This window comes from Podarcis melisellensis (genome assembly GCF_964234715.1).
Source record: "Podarcis melisellensis genome assembly, chromosome: 11".
Lineage (NCBI taxonomy): Eukaryota > Metazoa > Chordata > Lepidosauria > Squamata > Lacertidae > Podarcis > Podarcis melisellensis.
In genome coordinates, this window is record NC_138543.1 from 62,522,992 (window position 1) to 62,543,340 (window position 20,349).

At 47.0% G+C, this 20,349-nt stretch overlaps 2 protein-coding genes across 13 annotated transcripts in view; one reads left to right on the forward strand and one right to left on the reverse strand.

The window, feature by feature from the left end:
- PIGO (phosphatidylinositol glycan anchor biosynthesis class O) overlaps positions 1-20,349 on the reverse strand; it is a 108,814-nt gene that overhangs the window by 74,609 nt on the left and 13,856 nt on the right. The gene's annotated exons all lie outside the window — the stretch shown is intronic.
- Positions 10,738-20,349, forward strand: part of UNC13B (unc-13 homolog B) — a 156,787-nt gene continuing 147,175 nt past the window's right edge. For 8 of the 12 annotated variants that reach the window (XM_081929483.1, XM_081929490.1, XM_081929492.1 and 5 more), the window contains exon 1: positions 10,738-10,931. In XM_081929483.1, coding sequence (XP_081785609.1) covers positions 10,910-10,931 — 22 coding nt within the window. In that variant the 5' untranslated portion in view covers positions 10,738-10,909. The remainder of the gene's footprint in view (positions 10,932-20,349) is intronic. The other 4 variants (XM_081929494.1, XM_081929495.1, XM_081929484.1 and 1 more) reach the window with 4 other exon arrangements.

Below are 20,349 nucleotides of genomic sequence, written 5' to 3' on the forward strand. Positions count from 1 at the left end.
ACAGCCTACATATAGTTGTTGTTGTTTAGCCATCTTAGTCATATCCGTGACCCCATGAACCATGCCTTGGAAACTCTCACTTTCTTCTCAAAGCTCCTCCTTTTTTATGTCCATGGAGTTTCCTTGGCAAAATACTGGAGTGGTTTGCCAGTTCCTTCTCCAGGTGGATCACATTTAGTCTAAACTCTCGGCTATGACCTGTCCGTCTTGGGTGGCCCTGCATGGCACAGCTCACAGCTTCTTGGAGTTATTCAAGCCCCTTCGCCACGACAAGGCAGGGATCCATTAGGGGTATTTAAAATGAGAGTTCTCATAGCACCCTCTTTTTTGCTCTTCATAATAGGGCAACCCTAAAAGAATCCATAGTCGGCTAAAGAGGCAACATCAGCCAATTTCATTGCTGAATAATGATTGTACGTTATATGCATGGATTATGGAAAATCAGCTGAAAAGTGGTGTTAAGGGACTTCATATATCAAGATCAAGCTGGATTTCGACCAGGTAGACATTTGTGTAATAATGTTAGGAACATTATAGACATAATAGAGTATTTAGAGGTAAGAAATGAAAAACAAGCAGCATTAATATTTTTGGATGCGGAGAAAGCCTTTGACAACATTTTTTTTTGTAAATAATTTTTATTCATTTTCCAATAATATTAAAAAAACATTCATATTGATAACAAATGAAACCAAATCTTACCAAATTCAAAAAACAATACATCCAATTATATAGTCTAAATTAATTAATTTCAATGGGGACTTCATGTGTTCTGCATTTCAAGAGCTAATATCCATCCTTTATTTTCTGCTGATACTGATCATCTGCTCCAGCAGTCACTGGTTTAACTCTCTCTCTTGTTTTATTTTACCATTCCTTATTTATAGTCGTGTAGGGGGCAATTTTCCCATATTGTTCTCAGTCTTAATATTTTAAAATATTAAATATTTTTTTAAAAAAATTAAAAATATTAAGGCCTTTGACAACATTTTTTGGTCATCTATAATTAAGTTGTTGGAAAAGAAGGAGTCTGTAGATAGATTTGTAAAAGGAATCAAGGCAATGGTTACAGAGCAAACCGCAAATTTGATTGTCCATAATTCTGTGACTGAAAAATGTAAAATATTGGAGGGTAAAAGATACGGGTTTCCCCTATCACTGCTCTAGAGATGCTGGCAAGAAGAATAAAAAATAAATAAATCCAGATATAAATGGGATGCAGGTGGGCCAACAGAGCTATAAATTAAAGGCCTTTGCTGATGATGTAGTGATGCCCATAGAGGAACCGCTGTCATGTACCCGGGGTGTTGGAAGAAATTAGAAAATAATGCAGAAGTAGCAGGGTTTCAAATAAATCAAAATAAAACTTAAGGTTTTAAAAAATGGATGCAGGCAAAAAAAAAAAGAATTGCAGTTAATCAGCAGGCTGACAATTGAAAAAAACTTGGGAGTTTGGTTAACATAAAAACCCCCCAATATATTTCAAGACAACAATGCTACAACTTGGAATGATCACAGGCTCTGTTTCTATGGGCTGCAAAGACCTAAATCCAGACCGCAATGCCAATCTTTAACTGCAGATGGCAGAGGGATCCAATTTACTGTATTCCTTGCCAGGTTCTTATTTGTGTCCTCAACTCCCCCCCCCTCCTTTCTTTCCAAAGTGTCTTCTGCCCCCAGAATCACCAGCTGGCCCACTTGGCCGGCTTGACTTTCTTGACAGAACCGTCTCCAAGTGGACAGTGTTATTGAAAAGGAGACTCAGGCGTTCTGCCACTTAGCCAGCGTGGCTTGAGAAAACACAGCCTGCAGCCTTGCTCTCAAGGCTGATGTGCTTATGGAAGCAAGCAGGTGACCTTGAGGGTTTAGGAGAACAGAAAGAAGCCTCTCTGGCATGGCAGCAACAGGCCTCTCGCCGCTGCAGGGAGAGGGGTCAGAGCAAAGCGCCTGGACTTTGCGCTGGACCAGCAGCCTTTCCGGTTTCTATGTGCTCGCCTTGCCTCTTTGCTGCTCCCCTGGTGACTATCTTGGTTGGCCGATCAGCTGGCGGGTCAAAGGCGCCTTCCCAGCTGCTGTGGTGCAGGATCCTGGCTTCCTTTCCGCTCAGCAGGAGGAAATGGGGGCAGCCTGCTTGGCTATGCTGGGAAGTCCTCAATGCAAGCAGAAGGATGAGAAATACGGAGCAGGAAACGGACTGCTGCCTCCCAGGCCAAACCCGACTCCTTCGTTTCTCCAGGAACCAGCTTCCCCCGCAGAGCACAGCAGAGGCCCTTCTCTTAATAAGAATAATAAATTTTATTTATACCCTGCCCTCCCTGGCCAAGACTGGGCTCAGGGCAGCTAGCACCAAATATATACAGTCATACCTCGGGTTGAAGTTGCTTCAAGTTGAGCGTTTTCGGGTTGTGTTCTGCGGCGACCTGAAAGTAACGGAACGCATTACTTCTGGGTTTCGCCACTCACACGTGCATACGGTCAAAATGATGTCGTGTGCATGCACAGAAGCAGCAAATCGTGACCCGCACAGATGCGCAGGTGTGGGTTGCGTTCGCTTCAGGATGCGAACTGGGCTCCGGAACAGATCCCTTTCGTATCCAGAGGTACCACTGTAATACGTTAAAAACACAAAAACAACCAATTGGTTAAAATACAGTTCAAAAACACATTAAAAATAAAAATAAAGTTAAGTCGGAACCCATGAATCACAACTGTAGGGGTAAGGAATATGAAATGTTCACCAGGCCCGGCTACCCATGCTGTTCCCGTATGGGCTGATAGGCAAAGCCAAGGGGATCACTTACATACAGGGTAAAGGATTCTTAAAGGATTCCCGGCCCCCCAGTTTCCTTTGCTGGGCACTGTTGCGGAGAGGGAGCTGTGACCCAGATCTCCTGCCCTTCCCCCTTTTAAATAATGGTCCTTACAGCAGAAGGGGCAGCAGCACCAGGGAGACTCTCAGCTGCCCATCCTCTCCATCTGCCAAGAGGCGGACACACACAAATGTGCCTTGTGGGTCTGTACCCTGACAGCCCCTTCAGTGAGAGCCGCTCCCTCCTCTAGCACCACTGGTCTGGTGAGACTCACTCCAGGGTCCACAGGCAGCCAGAGGACAGGGATGACCCCTTGCCATTGCCTCCTGCTCCTGCATGAGAAGTTCACCAGGTCTGGGCAGAGTCAGCTCTCCTGCCTGGTGGGACTGGGGCATCACTGCCACTCCTCCTGCCACTTTCAGACCTGGCATTTCACAGCGGGTCAAACCAAACTTCCAGTGCCAGCTTATGCCAGAAATTTGGCCCTTGGCCCTTCCCTGTATGGGCAATTGGTCTTGCTGGCACTTTTCAGTCGGCTGACCCCTTGCCTCAGTTGCTCCTATTTCCCATATCCATCTTCAGTTTTTATTGCCTCATGAGATGATGTTCAATTTCAAAATGATTTCTTGCATTTTTTTTATGCTGTATACTTGAATTTTTATTTATTTCTATTTATTTTGATAAAGTAATAATAAAAAATAAATAAACCCCACCCCCAAGACCATTCCATTGTAACTATCCAGCCTCCCAAAATGTCAACACCTCTTGCGATTGTTTGACCCCTTTCCGTTTTAACAGTACAAATTCTACAAGCACCTTCCATCTCTCCTCAAAATCATTTCTCCTGCATATTCCCTGTCTTACCTTAATGGCACGTTAATTTATTGTTAATAACTATATCCCACACCTCTTATACCATTCTTCCATTTTATATTCTGCTTGCCCCTTCCGCTTCTTAGCTATAATATATATATTTTTTAAAAAATAATTTTTATTCATTTTTCAAACACATAATAAAAAACAAACAAAACACAAAACAAAAACATACAAAACATTTAAACATGTATAATTTCATAATCTTATTTTCATACACCTTCTTTCCTCCGACTTCCCCATACCTCCCTTTCGCTGCATCCTTATTTTGCAATTCTTTAGCAACCCTTTAGTCAATTTGTCTATTAGTTCCCTCTCATTAAGTTTCCTTAAATTTATTAGTTACAGCTGTAATTCTCTACTTCTTACCCCTTGACATCTTAACACTCCTCAATTTTACAACAATTTTTAAGATATATTTTAAATTTCTTCCAATCTTCTTCCACTGTCTCTTTCCCCTGGTCGTGGATTCTGCCGGTCATCTCTGCCAGTCCCATAAAGTCCATCACCTTTGTCTGCCATTCTTCCAGAGTAGGTAGTTCTTGCATCTTCCAATACTTTGCCAGAAGAATTCTTGCTGCTGTGGTAGCGTACATAAAAAAGGTCCTGTCCTCCTTCGACACCAATTGGCCAACCATGCCCAGGAGAAAAGCCTCAGGTTTCTTAGGAAAAGTCCACTTAAGGACTTTCTTAATTTCATTATAGATCATTTCCCAAAAGGCTTTAATCTTTGGGCAGGTCCACCAAAGGTGATAAAAGGTACCTTCAGTCTCATTACATTTCCAACATTTATTATTGGACAAATGATAAATTTTTGCAAGCTTGACTGGGGTCATGTACCACCTATAGATCATTTTCATTATGTTTTCTTTTAAGGCATTACATGCCGTGAATTTAACACCAGTGGTCCATAACTGTTCCCAGTCAGCAAACATAATGTCATGACCGATATCTTGTGCCCATTTAATCATAGCTGATTTCACCGTTTCATCCTGTGTATTCCATTTCAACAGCAAGTTATACATTCTTGACAGATTCTTAGTATTGGGTTCTAACAATTCTGTTTCTAATTTTGACCTCTCCTTCTGAAATCCTATTTTCCTGTCCTGCTTAAATGTCTCATTTATCTGATGGTAATGCAACCAATCTCGGACTTTGGACTTTAATTTCTCATAACTCTGAAGTTTAAGCTTCTCACCATCTTGTTCTAGGATTTCACAGTATTTTGGCCATTTAGAGTCCATATTAAGTTTTTTCACCGCCTTAGCTTCCATTGGTGACAACCACCTGGGAGTTTTACTTTCCAACAAATCTTTATATCGAATCCAAACATTGTATAATGCTTTCCTGACAATATGGTTTTTAAAACTTTTATACACCTTTGCCTTGTCGTACCATAAATATGCGTGCCAACCGAAGTTATTATCATACCCCTCCAAATCCAAAATGTCTGTGTCTTCAAGAAGTAACCAGTGTTTCAACCAGCAAAAAGCTGCTGATTCATAAGAGAGTCTTAAGTCCGGCAGGGCAAAGCCCCCTCTATCTTTTGCATCAGTTAAAATCTTAAATTTTATTCTGGGCTTTTTGCCCTGCCAGACAAATTTAGATATGTCTTTCTGCCACTTCTTGAAACAGTCCATCTTGTCCAAAATCTGTAACGTCTGAAATAAGAATAACATTCTAGGCAATACATTCATCTTAATAACAGCAATTTGGCCTAACAAGGAAAGTCTCAACCTAGACCATATTTCTAGATCTTTCTTTACTTCTGTCCAACACTTTTCATAATTGTCCTTAAATAAGTTCACATTCTTAGATGTTAAGTTCACCCCCAGGTATTTCACTTTTTTCGTTATTTCCAAACCTGTTTCACTCTGAAATCTCTCTCTTTCTTCCATTGTTAAGTTTTTTTCCAGCACTTTCATTTTCTGTTTGTTCAATTTAAATCCTGCTGCTTGACCAAATATCTCAATTAGTTCTAATACTCTTTTAGTACTAGTGTCTGGCTGTTGCAAAGTTAACACTAGGTCATCTGCAAATGCCCTTAGCTTATAATGTTTGACTCCGACCTTAGCTATAATAACTCATGCAGCTGTCAATCAATTTGTGAGCATGCCCTTCACAGCCTGCGAACTTTCCACCCCCTCATAAATCGATAATAATGCTACCTCTGGATTTTCGGTCAGCTTTAACCTAGTGATTTCTGTTATCTCCTTATACACATTTTGCCCCCAAAAAGGTTCATATTTACACCCCCACCACATGTGAATATAAGTCCCAGTTTCCTGGCATCCCCTCCAACATAACACCGAATATCCCTTGTTTATTTGATTTAATTTAACTGGTGTTAAATACCATCTCCAAACTATAATAATTTTCTTTTATTCTTCTAGACAACATTTTCAAAGTGTGTTTCTCCCATATTTTCCCCAGCTTAGACTATTTATCTGCCCTTTTGTCTCCTTTTCCCTCACCTCTTTTAATTACTCTTCTTGATCCTCCATTTCTACTAATATTTTATAAATTTCACTGGTGTTTTTTTTGGCAATTCTAATTTTTTTTTGGTACAAAGCACCAAGGGCAAGGTGTAAGTGTTCTCAGTTAAATAAAATAAAACTAAGAACAAGCCAACCCTGTCTCTGAGCAAGAGCCATGTCTGCAGAATTGCCCTGTTATGAAAACATGGTGTGTTGCTGTGGACTGGGGTGACATCAGCCTGCCATCGAGTTTCTCTGTTATGCTGACGGCACTCCAGGAGCTCAGCCTGCACCCTGTTGCCAGGCAATGGCCAAACAATGCCAGGCCCTTCTCCCAGAAGGGCACCTGCTGGAAGTGCCAGCCCCTGCCAGCCTGCACAGGCTCTGAAGTGCTAGCGCAAAGCAAGGCGCCATACCAAAACCTACTGGCTCCTGCAGAGAGCAGGTGCCCATTCCACTGTTTTGCTATTGGGCTCATTCAGAGGGGCGTTTGAAGACATGTGGCTGGATAGCTCAGTTAGTACAGTAAAGGTAAAGGTAAAGGGGCCCCTGACCGATAGGTCCAGTCGTGGCCGACTCTGGGGTCGTGGCGCTCATCTCGCTTTATTGGCCGAGGTAGCCAGCGTACAGCTTCCGGGTCATGTGGCCAGCATGACTAAGCCACTTCTGGCAAACCAGAGCAGCCCACAGAAACGCCATTTACCTTCCCGCTGGAGCAGTACCTATTTATCTACTTGCACTTTGAGGTGCTTTTGAACTGTTAGGTTGGCAGGAGCAGGGACCGAGCAATGGAAGCTCACCCCATCGCGGGGATTCGAACCGCCAACCTTCTGATCGGCAAGTCCTAGGCTCTGTGGTTTAACCCACAGCGCCACCCGTGTCCTCAGTACAGTAAAGGTAAAGGTAAAGGTACCCCTGCCCGTACGGGCCAGTCTTGACAGACTCTGGGGTTGTGCGCCCATCTCACTTAAGAGGCCAGGGGCCAGCGCTGTCCGGAGACACTTCCGGGTCACGTGGCCAGCGTGACAAAGCTGCATCTGGCGAGCCAGAGCCGCACACAGAAACGCCGTTTACCTTCCCGCTAGTAAGCGGTCCCTATTTATCTACTTGCACCCGGAGGTGCTTTCGAACTGCTAGGTTGGCAGGCGCTGGGACCGAGCAGCGGGAGCGCACCCCGCAGCAGGGATTCGAACCGCCGACCTTTCGATCAGCAAGTCCTAGGTGCTGAGGCTTTAACCCACAGCGCCACCTGTGTCCCTCCTCAGTACAGTAGGAGACTCTTAATCTCAGGGTTGTGGGTTCGAGCCCCACATTGGGCAAAAAGGTTTTTTGCGTTGCAGGGGGTTGGATCAGATGGCGACAAATCTTTGGGCCCCGATAGGTGTGAGGTTTTGCCGCAGTGAGCTGGCTAATCCATCAAGTGCTTCAGGAAGCGAGAGCCGGATTGCAATTCTTTTATTTTATTTTGTTTGTTGTTGAGTCGTTTAGTCGTGTCCGACTCTTCGTGACGCCCTGGACCAGAGCACGCCAGGCCCTTCTGTCTTCCACTGCCTCCCGCAGTTTGGTCAGACTCTTTGTAGCTTCGAGAACACTATCCCACCATCTCGTCCTCCGTCATCCCCTTCTCCTTGTGCCCTCCATCTTTCCCAACATCAGGGTCTTCTCTTCTCAGGGAGTCTTCTCTTCTCATGAGGTGGCCAAAGTCTTGGAGCCTCAGCTTCACGATCTGTCCTTCCAGTGAGCACTCAGGGCTGATTTCCTTCAGAATGGAGAGGTTGGATCTTCTTGCAGTCCATGGGACTCTCAAGAGTCTCCTCCAGCACCAGAATTCAAAAGCATCCATTCTTCGGCGATCAGCCTTCTTTATGGTCCAGCTCTCACTTCCATACATCACTACTGGGGAAACCAGAGCTTGAACTATACAGACCTTTGTTGGCAAGGTGATGTCTCTGCTTTTTAAGATGCTGTCTAGGTTTGTCATTGCTTAGTCAAGTGCAAATGCTGCACAGTGTGTCACATTCAGCAGCAGACCACCCCAAATCTGCCACTCACTGCATCTCCACCAGAGTAGCCTTGTGTACTTCCTGGGAGGAGGCCTTTTCACTATGGCTGAATTTGTTCTGGCCCTGGCGGGGCAAAGAAGGCTCTCTCCATCTCGGAGGGGTAGCAGGAATGGCCGCCCAGCCAGAGAGCAGTCGGCATCTGCAGAGGATGGAGCAGGCAGGAGCCAAGAATCAGAAACGCCCAAAGAAGTATTTCCAGGGAACGGAGCAGGGAGGAAGCCGATTTACTTGCAGCCTTGATGAACCACTTTATAACAAAAAGGCACCTGGGTTGCTTGCAACATAAACCTTTTGGGAGACTTTTAAAAGCAACATTGAAAAATACAACAGCCCCAAACCAATACTGGAAAGTAAACCGTAAGGCTAAAACAGAACTAGACGCCATGAGATTGCAAAGGCTGAGAAAATTCCAGGAAGAGCCTTTGCTTGGCACCGTGAGCTTCTCTGGGAAGGACCTTCCATTGCCAAGGGGCCACCACCAAGGAGACCTTTTCTCCTGTGGAAACATCTGCAGAAGGGCCTTGGGGGAGGGAGGAAACCCTGGGGAGGGGGGTATTCCTCAGGTGGCCTGACTCAAGCTGTGAAGGGCCTTCAAGGTCCAGGCCAGGACATTGAATTGGACCTGGAAAGGAGGAGGAGGAGCCGGTGAAGATAATGAACCCCTGTCTTGATGTCCTCACATTGTCCAGTCCCTGAACTCCCTATTCTGAACTCCGTTTCCAGGCCACTTTCCAAGGCAGCCCCCTCCCGCAAATACAAGGCAGGAACCCAAATCCCAAGTCGACAGGAGGATAACCAAGGCAAGGCCACATCCCAAGGAGCAGAGGGAAGATGTTGCCGAAGAGGTTGGGGGGGGGGTTGTCTCACTTTGCTTCTTCTGCCCATCTGGGAGGGGGGCTGTGAGGCAGAGCCAGGCCCAGGTGGTGTGTGGCTTGGCAGCCGCCCTTGGCCATCAGGTTGACAGGCAGCGGCTGAAGGCTGAGTCATCTCTTCTGCGTCTGGTGTTGTTTAACTGGGCTGCCTCCTATTTGCCTTTCCAGGCACAGGTGGTGCAAAGCAAAGGGCAGGGAAAGGGCAAACAGGAACAGGTGCGCAGATCCCTCCTGCTCAAGCAAAGGCCATGCAGCAGCAGCAGCAGCAGCAGCAGCGGCGGCTCACCTGGAAGCGGGCGGAGACTGGTCAGGGGAAGAGGGAAGCCCAGGGCTGAATGTCCTGGCCCCGGCTGCTTCACTCCAAGGACGGCCACACATGCACTAAGAAGGCCATGGATAATAATAATAATAATAATTTATTACTTATACCCCGCCCATCTGGCTGGCTTTCATCAGCCACTCTGGGCGGCTTCCAGCAAGAGATTAAAAATACATTAAATTAGATGATGATAAACATAATGATTTTTTAAACCTTCAAGTTGCTTGTCACCCAAAAGTCTCCAAGCAACTTGTGTGTATATAAAAACACACATAACACCGTAAGGGGAAAAGGGGTGATCATTACTATTGACATATAATACCTAAAACTTAGGGAAACCCAAAGTCACAAACAACACACCCACCGTATGAATGGTAGCACATAACCTTAACTACGCTCAAATAATCAACAGAGACCCCTCCCACCCACTAATTAGTAGAAATACCTATTCCTGCCTCCCTTTCCCTTCCCTGACCCCAAAGTCTGCTGTCCTGCCAGTGGGTGCAGATGGGGGGGGGCGACTCCCTCCTGCTCCCCCCCCCAGGGAAGGCTGCATGATCTCCGCCTTCAGGGGGAGCAGCAACAAGGCGAATGGGGAAAGTGAAAAGAATTTCCCTTCCTAGTTTACACCTTCTTTCTGTTCCTTCTTTCCAGGAACTTTGGGTACGGATTATTTAAAATCTGGTTTGTAGTCCTGAAATGAGTTTGCGTATTGGAAAAATATTTGGGTTTTTGTGTTTTTTATTTTTCATCTTTTTTGCTGTGTCTTTAGTTATTTTTAAAATGAGGCTGCATTTTAAATGGTATTTTAGCCTGTATATTAAATTAGTGTTTTCCCCCCATTACGTTTTTATCATAATTTTACGGGTGTTAGCACCCTGAGCCCGGCTCTGGCTGGGGAGGGCAGGGTATAAATAAAATTGATTATTATTATTATTCTTCATTATTTTACTTGTTTTGATGATGGATTGTTGGTGTGGATGTTTTTTTCCTGGTAAATTAATAAAACATTTATAAAAAGAAAAGAAAGTGGAGAGTGAAATTATTGTTCCTGATAACACGCGCCTCCCTCCCTTCCCTCCGCCCGCGCCTCTTCCTCCCAAGGGCATCTCTGAGCGCCCCTCCTCCCTCCCTCCCGCCGGCGGGGCAGGTGCGCCGAGGGGCGTGGCCTCGGCAGGTGCGGCGTCTGTCCGGCCTGGCCCCGCCCCTCGGGCGCCGGCCGGGCGCGGCGATTGGCTGCTGCGTGGCGGCGGCGTCGCCCTTCGCCACGGGGTCTCCGGCGCGCCTCCCGGTGGGCCGCCCGCCGCTCTCCGCGCCCTCCCGCGCCGCGGGTTCGAGTCCCGGCCTGGGCCTGGCGGGTGGGGGGCATGAGGAGGACGAGAGGCCGGGCGCCGCGCGGCACCGCCCCCCCGCAGCAGAGGCCCCCGCGTCGCCGGAGGAGGCGGCGGCGCCCCGGAGGAGGAGGAGGACGCCCTGAGCCCGGCCCGCCCCAGCCATGTCCCTCCTCTGCGTCCGAGGTGAGTCAGGCCCCGGGGGCGGCCGGGGGGGGGCCCGGGAAGCGCCTCACGCGCCCCCACCATCCTCAGGAAGAAGAATAGGAATAATCGCGTGAAGGCTTCGCCGGCGCCCAGAGCTGGCCACGTTTCCCCTTTGGAAAGGGAAATCCCCTTATTCCCAATAGGATTCCTCGCAAGAAAAGGGAAAAGTTGGCAGCTATGCTGACGCCCCCTTCCCTCTCTTCTGCAGGGCTCGGCAGCCAAAGGGTTAATGCAGGCGGGGGGGGGGGGTTGTTTGTTGTTTGATGTTTGTGGTGCTGCTTCGGCGTCTCTCTCCCCCCCCCCAAGATGCTCTTCCCCGCCGCCTCTCGGACCCCCAGCGCCCCTGCCTCTCCTTCTCCCCCTCCCGAGGATGGGGGGCTCCTCCTCCTCCGCCCCTCGGGCGAGGCCTCCCCCCGGCCTGAAGCCCCCCAGGGTGGCCGGGGCTGCCTTCTGGCCCAAGGGGCGCTGCTTCCCCCTTCCAGCTGTTGCGGGGGCAAAGAAATGGGGCCATGGGGGGGGGGATGTGGGGAGGAGGGAAACAGGTCCAGCCCTGGGGAGTTTTCACCAGCTCGGCCTTCAAGCCATAGCTGTCAACTTTCCCCCTTTTGAAAGGGAAACTCCCTTATTCCCAATAGGATTCCTTGCAGGAAAAGGGAAAAGTTGACAGTTATGCTTAAAGCTGTGAGTCCAATAGACACGTTGAGTCCACTTTCCTCCAGTGCCCGCGGTAATAAAGCCATGGGTTCAGAGAGATCCCAAAAGTATTTAGATCAACTTTTAAGAAATGAACTTTTAGAAGCTGGCAGAGGGAGACTTAAGGCAAGTTAGAAGCAGCCAAGGCGCTTGGTCCTGCGATGACCAAGGGGCTCTCTTGGGCCAGGTACGAGTTTCATTTTAGTGGTCAGTTATCTCATAGCAATACAAGGAAGTGAAATGAGGAGCTCCTTCATCTGGTGATGTCAGATGCTTACACACCTGGGCAGCAACACGGAAACAGCCCTCCTCTTACCTGTATTTTGGTAACAAAGGGCAAGTCAGGTGCCTAACGCAGCTCCCCCCCCCCCCGTTGTTTGCTTTGGCCAGGAACTACAGCATTTGAGGCTGCTTCTGAGAAGGTCCATTCCATTGCCAAAAAGCTATTAACTGCCAGAAAGTTATTCCCAATATTTAGTTGGAATCTCCTTTCTTGCAACTGGAATCCATTGACTTGGGTCCTACACTCCGGAGTAGCAGAAAACAAGCTTGCTCCATCCTCCATGTGGCAGTTCTGTAGATATCTGGGTCTGTACAAATGTATGCGCATACCCACAACACACAACACACATCTGATGAATTGGACTGTAGTCCGAGAAAGGATGCTGGGCTAAACTTGTTAGTCTGTAAGGCAAGAAAGGGGGGAGGGCTTATTTTAGACTCCCACTCACATCAGACTCAGCCAGTGGGACCAGTGATGATGGATGTTGTCAGCCCACTCCATCAAGAGGGCCACAGGTTCCTCATCCTTTAAGCACTTGGTTGCTGTAACGTGGGAGTTGGTGGAGAAAAACCAAACACGTCACCCGAGAATACCAGCATCCTTAAAAGTCACAAATCCCATGTGAGTCTGCATGATTTTTGGGTGCCAGGGCTACATCATACACTTGCTGAAGCCTTATTGTCCCTCGATTGTCCAAATGATGCGCTGAAGTAGGGGAAGAGAACGTGCTGCCATTGTATTACCTTCTCCACTTTTATGTGGGGAGCTTCTGGAGATGGGTAAGACAGGTGTGTAGATGCTGGGCGTGGAAGCCGTGTTGGTGAGCTGCTTTTAGGTCAGCTGTGGGTCTGGAAATTCTGCGTATGAAGTGGCTGGCTAAATTGGGGGACCTTTCTTCACAGCGCGCTGCTGATTTCTTGTGGTTTTGTTACTTTGGAACATAGGGAGCTTCCTTATACAGTGTCAGACCAATACTCCACCTATCTCAGTGTATAATGAGCCTGTCTGTTGACAAAGCAGCGGATGGGAATATGTCGTGCTTATTCTGCACAGCTTGAACTTTTCGGCCGCTGGAAAACCGCCAGTGAGCAGAAAAGCAAAATGCACATGGTTTCTTTTCACCTGCTTCCTTGTTTGAGCGTTCAATATTTTCATTGTTGCGCTTGCCAACTTGCATCTGCCGCTGTGAGAGAGAGAGAAGACTACAGATTCCCTGTACTATGGCAGCGCTGAGCGGAATAGGATTTGGCCAAAGCACTATAAAAATAAGCACTCTCGGCATCTATCTGCATATTTCTGAGCAGTGCCGTTTTAAGAGGAGCAGATGCTTTGCTGAAATCGGTGATTATCTAACTCTGAACTCAACTATAGCCATTCACATGTGGCCTGAGCTAGGCAGCCCTCCTGCCTCCCCCATGCCTGGGGGGGGGGGAGGCAGGGAGAAAGGTGCTTCCTTAACTGAAGAGGGCCGCCTTTGTTTTCAAGGTTATGACTTGTTGCTTTCTTATTTGCCTTGCACAGTCTCGGTGCATGGAAACATCAAGGATATGTGAGGCCTTACCAGGGGTAGTTTGCTTTTGCGGGGGTGGGGTGGAGGGGGGCTGGATAGTCTCTACAGGAGCTCCTGAGCCTTGCTATGTTTCAGAGGTTATGCAGAACCTTTTCTTCAAAATCTGCTGCTTAGCTTTCTAGGTTACAATACACTGGTTTTTTGTGGACCACCTCCAGTCATTGAGCAGAATAAAAAATGCTGCATGCACAAAGTGATTTACAAAGGGTGGTAAACAAGAAGAAACCCCTCCAAAAGAATGGGAATAAAGGAACCTGATGCGCAAGCTGTAGTTTTTACATTGCAAAGGCTTGGTTCCAGTTTTCGAAACTCGGGTGTATAAGCTAGGTGCCCAGAAAAAAACCCCAGGGACAGGTAGGCCTCCAGCAGTGAAGGTGCCCGATGGACCTCGGGGGGGGGGGGGGGAAGGAAACGGCACAACTTACGCCCACCCCCAAAATACGGCCTCCCAATCCAGGATTCCCAGGGCAGGGTGAACCTAACTCAGCCCAAATCCTTATAGCAAACACCAGAGGAATGATGTTTTTCTTTTAGCAAATAGTTAAATAAAATAAACAAACGTGAAATAACTATCAATCATAATAAGAAACCATAACTAATAAAACATCAGAACTACAGCTAAGAACATAAACTACAACAACATGTATTAATGGTGTCTTTTATCATGTGGACTACAAACATAAGTGAAACTCCTTAAAAACAAACTCATGGGAACAACTATATAGCTACCGTGACTATATCTACATCTAACAGATCAAGATGAAACTCAATCCAAACCACACATGAAAGACAGTGCCATATACGAACACCTCCACCTGTGATAGTCCCCCTCCCAACCAAATCCAGCCCAGACAGACCATTGGCCCCTCATTCCTCCAAGAGTTCCACAGCTTGAGCAACTCCTTCCACATTGGCTGCAAAGAGCAGTTCTATGCTTCCCTGTGGGAGAATACTACATGATTCCCAACCCAGTGTTCAGTGTCCTATTCGGTATCCAACTACACCATTCCCCCACCCCATTCCGGGGGTTTTGGGGACACCCAAACACCACATGTTTTCCCCTTAAATATTTTTTGTACAGTCATACCTCATGTTACGTTTGCTTTAGGTTGCTCGTTTTCACGTTGTGCCCCGCAGCGATTCGTAAGTACTGGAAAGGGTTACTTCCGGGTTTCGCCGCATGTGCAGACGCACAAAATGATGTCACGCGCGTGCGCAGAAGCGGCGAATCGCGACCTGCGCGTGCACAGACGTGTGTTGCTTTTTTTTCAGGTTGTGAACGGGCCTCCGGGACGGATCCCATTTGCAACCAGAGGTACCACTGTACTTGGGCCAACCCTGAGTGAGGTTCCCCTGCCACTCGTCTATTGATGGTGCTGTTTTGGCTGCATAAAATCCAGCCCATGGAGAACAAGTTTGCTATTGGGATAAAAGTAATAATTGTCTTTCCACATCCTTCTCCTCTTGCCGTTTCTTCCAGAACAGGAGATTTAACTGTTTCTTTGTTTTCGCCCCGTTGCCACCATGAGAGGTTGAAGGGGGCAGTGTTGGAGCTCGCCATGGGTGGACCATTCTGAAATAACCCCAAGGGAGAGAGAAGATGCAGCTGCAGGGTGTTGCTTTTGGAACTGGCCATTAATTTTGTTAGCGATAACTGGGTTTTGACGTAAATGCTCATGAGCGTCATGCATATTTATGCGCTGCCAGTGCTTGGGGAGTTTTACCTTTAAAAAGAGAGTTCAGTTTTAAACTACAGTGTCTGTAGAATACTTTTAATATTGGAACAAGAGCGTATGCAAGGGAGTAATCAAAGAAGAGTGACATGACGGGGGGGGGGCAACATGTTTCAGTCACTGACATGGACCACCAGGCACCAACAGTCTTCCTGTTTTCACTCTGCAGAAACTCTGGCTATAACCCATGGCTGGACGGTTGTGTTAGCTGTTTGTGATGAAAAGATATGCTTTACGCAAAGAGTTGCATGTGAATCTTCACTTGTCCGGCTGGCAGCATTTGAAGGGCAAGTGCCATTTAAAAACTCCTCCAGGCAGCGTCCGCATGGAGGCCACATAGCTCTTGTCACCCTCACAGTCAAGACAGAACCAGCTGAAGGACCAGCCACTCCCAACGGCCTCCTTCTCTCCCCAATACCATCTGCTCTTCGTGCAATACATTTCCTTACTTTTTTTTAAAAAAAATAATTTTTCATTTTACAGCAAATCAACAAAAGAAAAAAGATTTTTCACTACAAATTCCAGTATCTTATTTTGACCTCCTTCCCCCACTTTCTGCTGTTTCTAATTTTGATACCATTTTTTCTGCATTTCCAAATTACCGCATTTTCCCTGTGTATAAGACTATTTTGGGGGACTCAAAATTAATAAAATGGGGGGAGATTGCACCCATGTATAAGACTATCCCCCCCTTTTAACATTATTTTTAGTAAAAAAGCCCTAGTGTCACACATGGAAGAGTACGGTAAACATAAAAGTACGGTAAACCAGCCAGATGGGCTGGGGTACAAATAATAAATTATTATTATTATTATTCCATATATTCAATATTATTTCACTGCACATCTTTACATCAGTCCTGTGAATGATTTGATCTGTTTACAATTATTTTGTAAACATACAATATATGATTGCTGCTCTATATTAAAACTCTATCGTCTTGGTTTCTTACTCTTCCAGTAAGTTTTGCCATGTCTGCGTATTCCAGTAGTTTTTGTTGCCATTCTTCTTTGGTCGGGACGTTGTCTTCTTTTCATCTTGGTGCTAACATCACGCAGCCTGCCGTGGTTGCAGACAGAAATAAACTTTTATACTGTTTAGGCATCTCTAATCCCATTGTCCCCAAAAGAAAGGCCTCTGGTTTTTTAGAAAAATTAACCTTAAACCTTTTTTTCAGCTCATAATATATAATTTCCCAGTAGACTTTTACCTTCTTACATGTCCACTACATATGGAAAAAGGTACGGTACCTTAATTCTCTTTATATTTCCAGCACATATTCGATTCAGATTTATACAATTTTGCCCATCTATTAGGTGTCAAATACCATCTGTAAATCATGTTCAAATAATTTCCCTTTAACCCAAAACATGCTGTCAATTTCAAATCTGCATTCCACAGTTGCTCCCGTGCTGACATTTCTATAATACGTCCTACATCTATTGCCCAAGGTATCCTAGAGGATTTCGCTTGTTCATCTTTTGTTTGCCATTCTGAGAGCATCTTGTGCATTTTTGACATCACTTTAAGAGAAGTGTCTGGCAGGTCTCTCTCATTGAGATGTTTGACTCACAAAACCCATTTTAAAATCTGATTTAAACAGGTTGTTTAAATGGTGATACTGTAACCAAGCGTGCAATACATTTCCCATGAAATTTCACGACAAATGGGAACAGGTTGTGCTCACCTGGCGAGGGACTAGTTCTTTGCGCCTGGGCTCAAGAGGAGCCTGACTAGGGTTTCTGGGGGAATCGGGGCTGAAATGCTTCACTCCGTTTCTGCTGCTTCACTTTCGTTCCCTTACTTAGTTGCAACAGGTGTGGCAGTGAAATGCTTCCGACACAGCTTCATACAGTCATACCTCTTGTTACGTTTGGTTCAGGTAATGTCTTTTCAGGTTGCGTCCCGCGACGACCTGAAAGTAACAGAACGGGTTACTTCCGGGTTTCGCTGCTTGTGCAGGCGCAGGCGCTCAGGATGGCGTCACGTGCATTTGCAGGAGCAGCGAATTGCGACCCACGCAGACGTTGGTTGCGTTCTACTCATGATGCAAACGGGGCTCCAGAACGGATCCCATTCGCAACCAGAGGTACCACTGTACTTGGCTTCCTAAGCGAGGGCCATTTGTCCTCAGTTCCCCACCCTCTTAGCAATGCCCCTCCCTGAGGTCTTCCCATTACTCTAACAGACCCAGAGGGTCTTGGGAGTCTTCTCTTTCTGGAAGATCTCCCCTCCTGACTGGAAGGAGACCCCGGTTTAGTCTGTCTTCCCGCAGCGCCTGCCTCTCCTGGCTCAGACTCATCCCTCCATTTTGCTCCCAGACCCTCAACCCGCTCTTCCTATCTGAGCTGCAAGGCTCCTTCTTTTGGCTGTCGATGGTCTCCTCAGGGTGGATGTTCCACTCAACTCAGAAGCAGCTCTCCATCAGGCTAACCCTCACCTAAGGTCTCTCTCTCACCCAGTGTTAGAAACTCTGATATACAGTCATACCTCATGTTACATCTGCTTCATGTTACGTTCTTTCAGGGTATGTCCCGTGGTGACCCGGAAGTACCAGAAAGGGTTACTTCCGGGTTTCGGCACTCGCGCATGCGCAGAAGCGCAAAATGACATCATGCGCAGAAGTGACAAATCACAACCTGCGCGTGCGCAGACACATCGCTGCGGGTTGCATTCTTTTCATGTTGCGAACGGGCCTCCAGAATGGATCCTGTTCGCAACCAGAGGTACCACTGTATAAGCGAGGTGCCAAATGGCTCTTCGAATCAGGGTTAAAGTTGCCAAAACAGAATGGCTACTTGGCATTTGGGGGCCAGGTGTCTCTAAAGTCATATTTTTCGACACCGCTATCTGGTTCCTGGAATTCATTCTGATGGTGCAGATAGAATATCGTGGATAGAATTCGACAGGATGTGTTGCTAGTGGGTGAGAGCGGTCTAGATCCAAGGACCCCCAGGGGGAGACGTCAGGCACCACCCTGGCACCCGGGCATCTTCTCTTGGTCGCAAGTGGTGCATGGGCAATTTCTGTAAGCGAAATATTGTTTTTATTTATTTTCATGGTACAGAAGATAACTTTTGAGAAAACAATTGTTGCAACAGTATACAACGGGTACAGACTTTTTATCATGCCATGTGTTAAAGTATCGTTTGATTGCTCTAAGAGATCACGCCACATTTTCCTGGGTGGAATCCTGCCACAGTCTGAACAATTTATGTACAGTACTCAATAAACATTTGACATGTGTTGTAAAAGGGATGTGGATTGTGTTTGCCCTTTGCCACTCTCACCTGGCATGTTAGTTTCTCAGCCAATACTATTGACCGTACTCTGTTATACCAAGAATCAATGTTTGGCCCAACACTGGTTTTCCAACATCTGGCTATCTCCAGATGAGCAGTAGTCAGTAGAACGGCTAAGGGGTCATCTTTAGGACAATCATGAGCAGACAGGCTCCTAAGCCCAAGTAGTGCTAGTGCAGGGGACATTTCTGTTGTTTTGTTGTGTATCGAGCTTATTTCTTAGAAGACAGCCTTCCAGAAGACTTTGACAATGGCACTCCACCACCACATATGGAAATATATACCTTTGACTGCGCCTCCCCTCCGACAATTGGGATTGACTTCCTTACATGTTTGGGACAGCCTCACCCGTGTATAATGCAGAAGTTTTAATGAGGCTTCTTTTGTTTTTGCAGAAACCACAAAGCCACCCATTTTTTATTTGGCCATATTATACTGTTATTAGAGCTTTATAACTTGGGTCAGCTGGAGGTTTGGGGGGCTTGTGGGCTCTGCTCCGGGATCAGACCCTCCCTTCAGGACCTGTTCCATTAGGAGGGACCAGTAGCCTCTTCTTGCCTCAGACTCGCCTCATGCTGTTGTCTTGAGTTTCTCTCTTCATGTTCGTTTGTGACCATTTTCTTTTTTCTTAAAGCTTAGTTTACGTTTCAGTGAGCCACTTATTTTTCTCAAAGGAGAATAAGCTCTGCTGAGGAAAGGCGTAGAATGTCCTAAACTTGGGGGTGTGATGGGATATTCCCCGTTTGCCCTTTGGATTGGTTTTATTAATCATCCCCCGCGTCCACAACCATTTTGAAAGTGGCTCTCATCTCAAACCCGGCCCTATCTCTGTCCCTCTCCCACCCCAGCCCTTTCCCTATCTGCGCCTCTCCCTCAGAACTGGATCCTTTTATTTTCCCTCCCTCTGGGTGGCTCTCTTTGTAGCCATTTGGAGAGAGGCTTCCACCCTCCCGTGGAATCCTGAGATCCTTTATCCCCAGACTCTCCTTCCTTCCTGCCTCCCTCTGGAGATTTTGGGATCGTTCTTCCCTTGAGGTATCAGAGCACACAGGGCTCAGTGCATCTCCACTGTGGTTTGCATTTGTCCCTTTGGGGGCGAAGTCCAAGTGTTGGGAGCTTGCAGCACCTGCTGTGGCAGCAGAGACCACAGCGGGAGAGACACGTTTTGTTGCAGCTGGGGCAGAGGAAGGTGCCCCGTTGTGTTGCTGCAGATGCACCAGGGTGTTTCTTCTCTTTTTGCTCCTCCCAGCGGTCATTCCTCCTCTTGTCTCTGCTGTAGACGCACAACCTTAGCTGGATAAGAGCCAGGCGCCTTGCTTACCCACATGTATTTTCCATAACAAACATAAGCTTCCCAATGTCAGGGTGGTTGTGTCCAGGGAGAGTGGGCTCCTCCGGTACGGTGCCTGTGTCAGTTCAGCTTCTGCCGGCGTTCAGCTCCAGGTGCCAACACTTGACAGTTTTCCCGTAGTCAAACATAATAAGAAGAGATGCGGAGGCAACTCTTCCCTGAAATCACCCTGCAGAGCCCCTGCCAGGCAGTGCAGGCCGCAAAGGCAGGAGGAGTGAGATGGGCGGACCAGGGGTCTCCCTCAGTGCAAGCAGCATTTGAAACTCCCATTGCTCTAGGCGCATTTTGCGACGGGGAATTTCTTTAGCATGAGCAGTTCCTGAGCTCTGGGTGCAGTCCTGCGCCTAAAATTTCAGATTAAAACTGCAGAGTGGAAGGAGAGGGGGGGCTTTTTCTGCCTCTTCACTGTCAGCTACTCTTCAGAGACTGGAGAAGAGACCCTCTCAAGAATATTAGGGGGGTGGG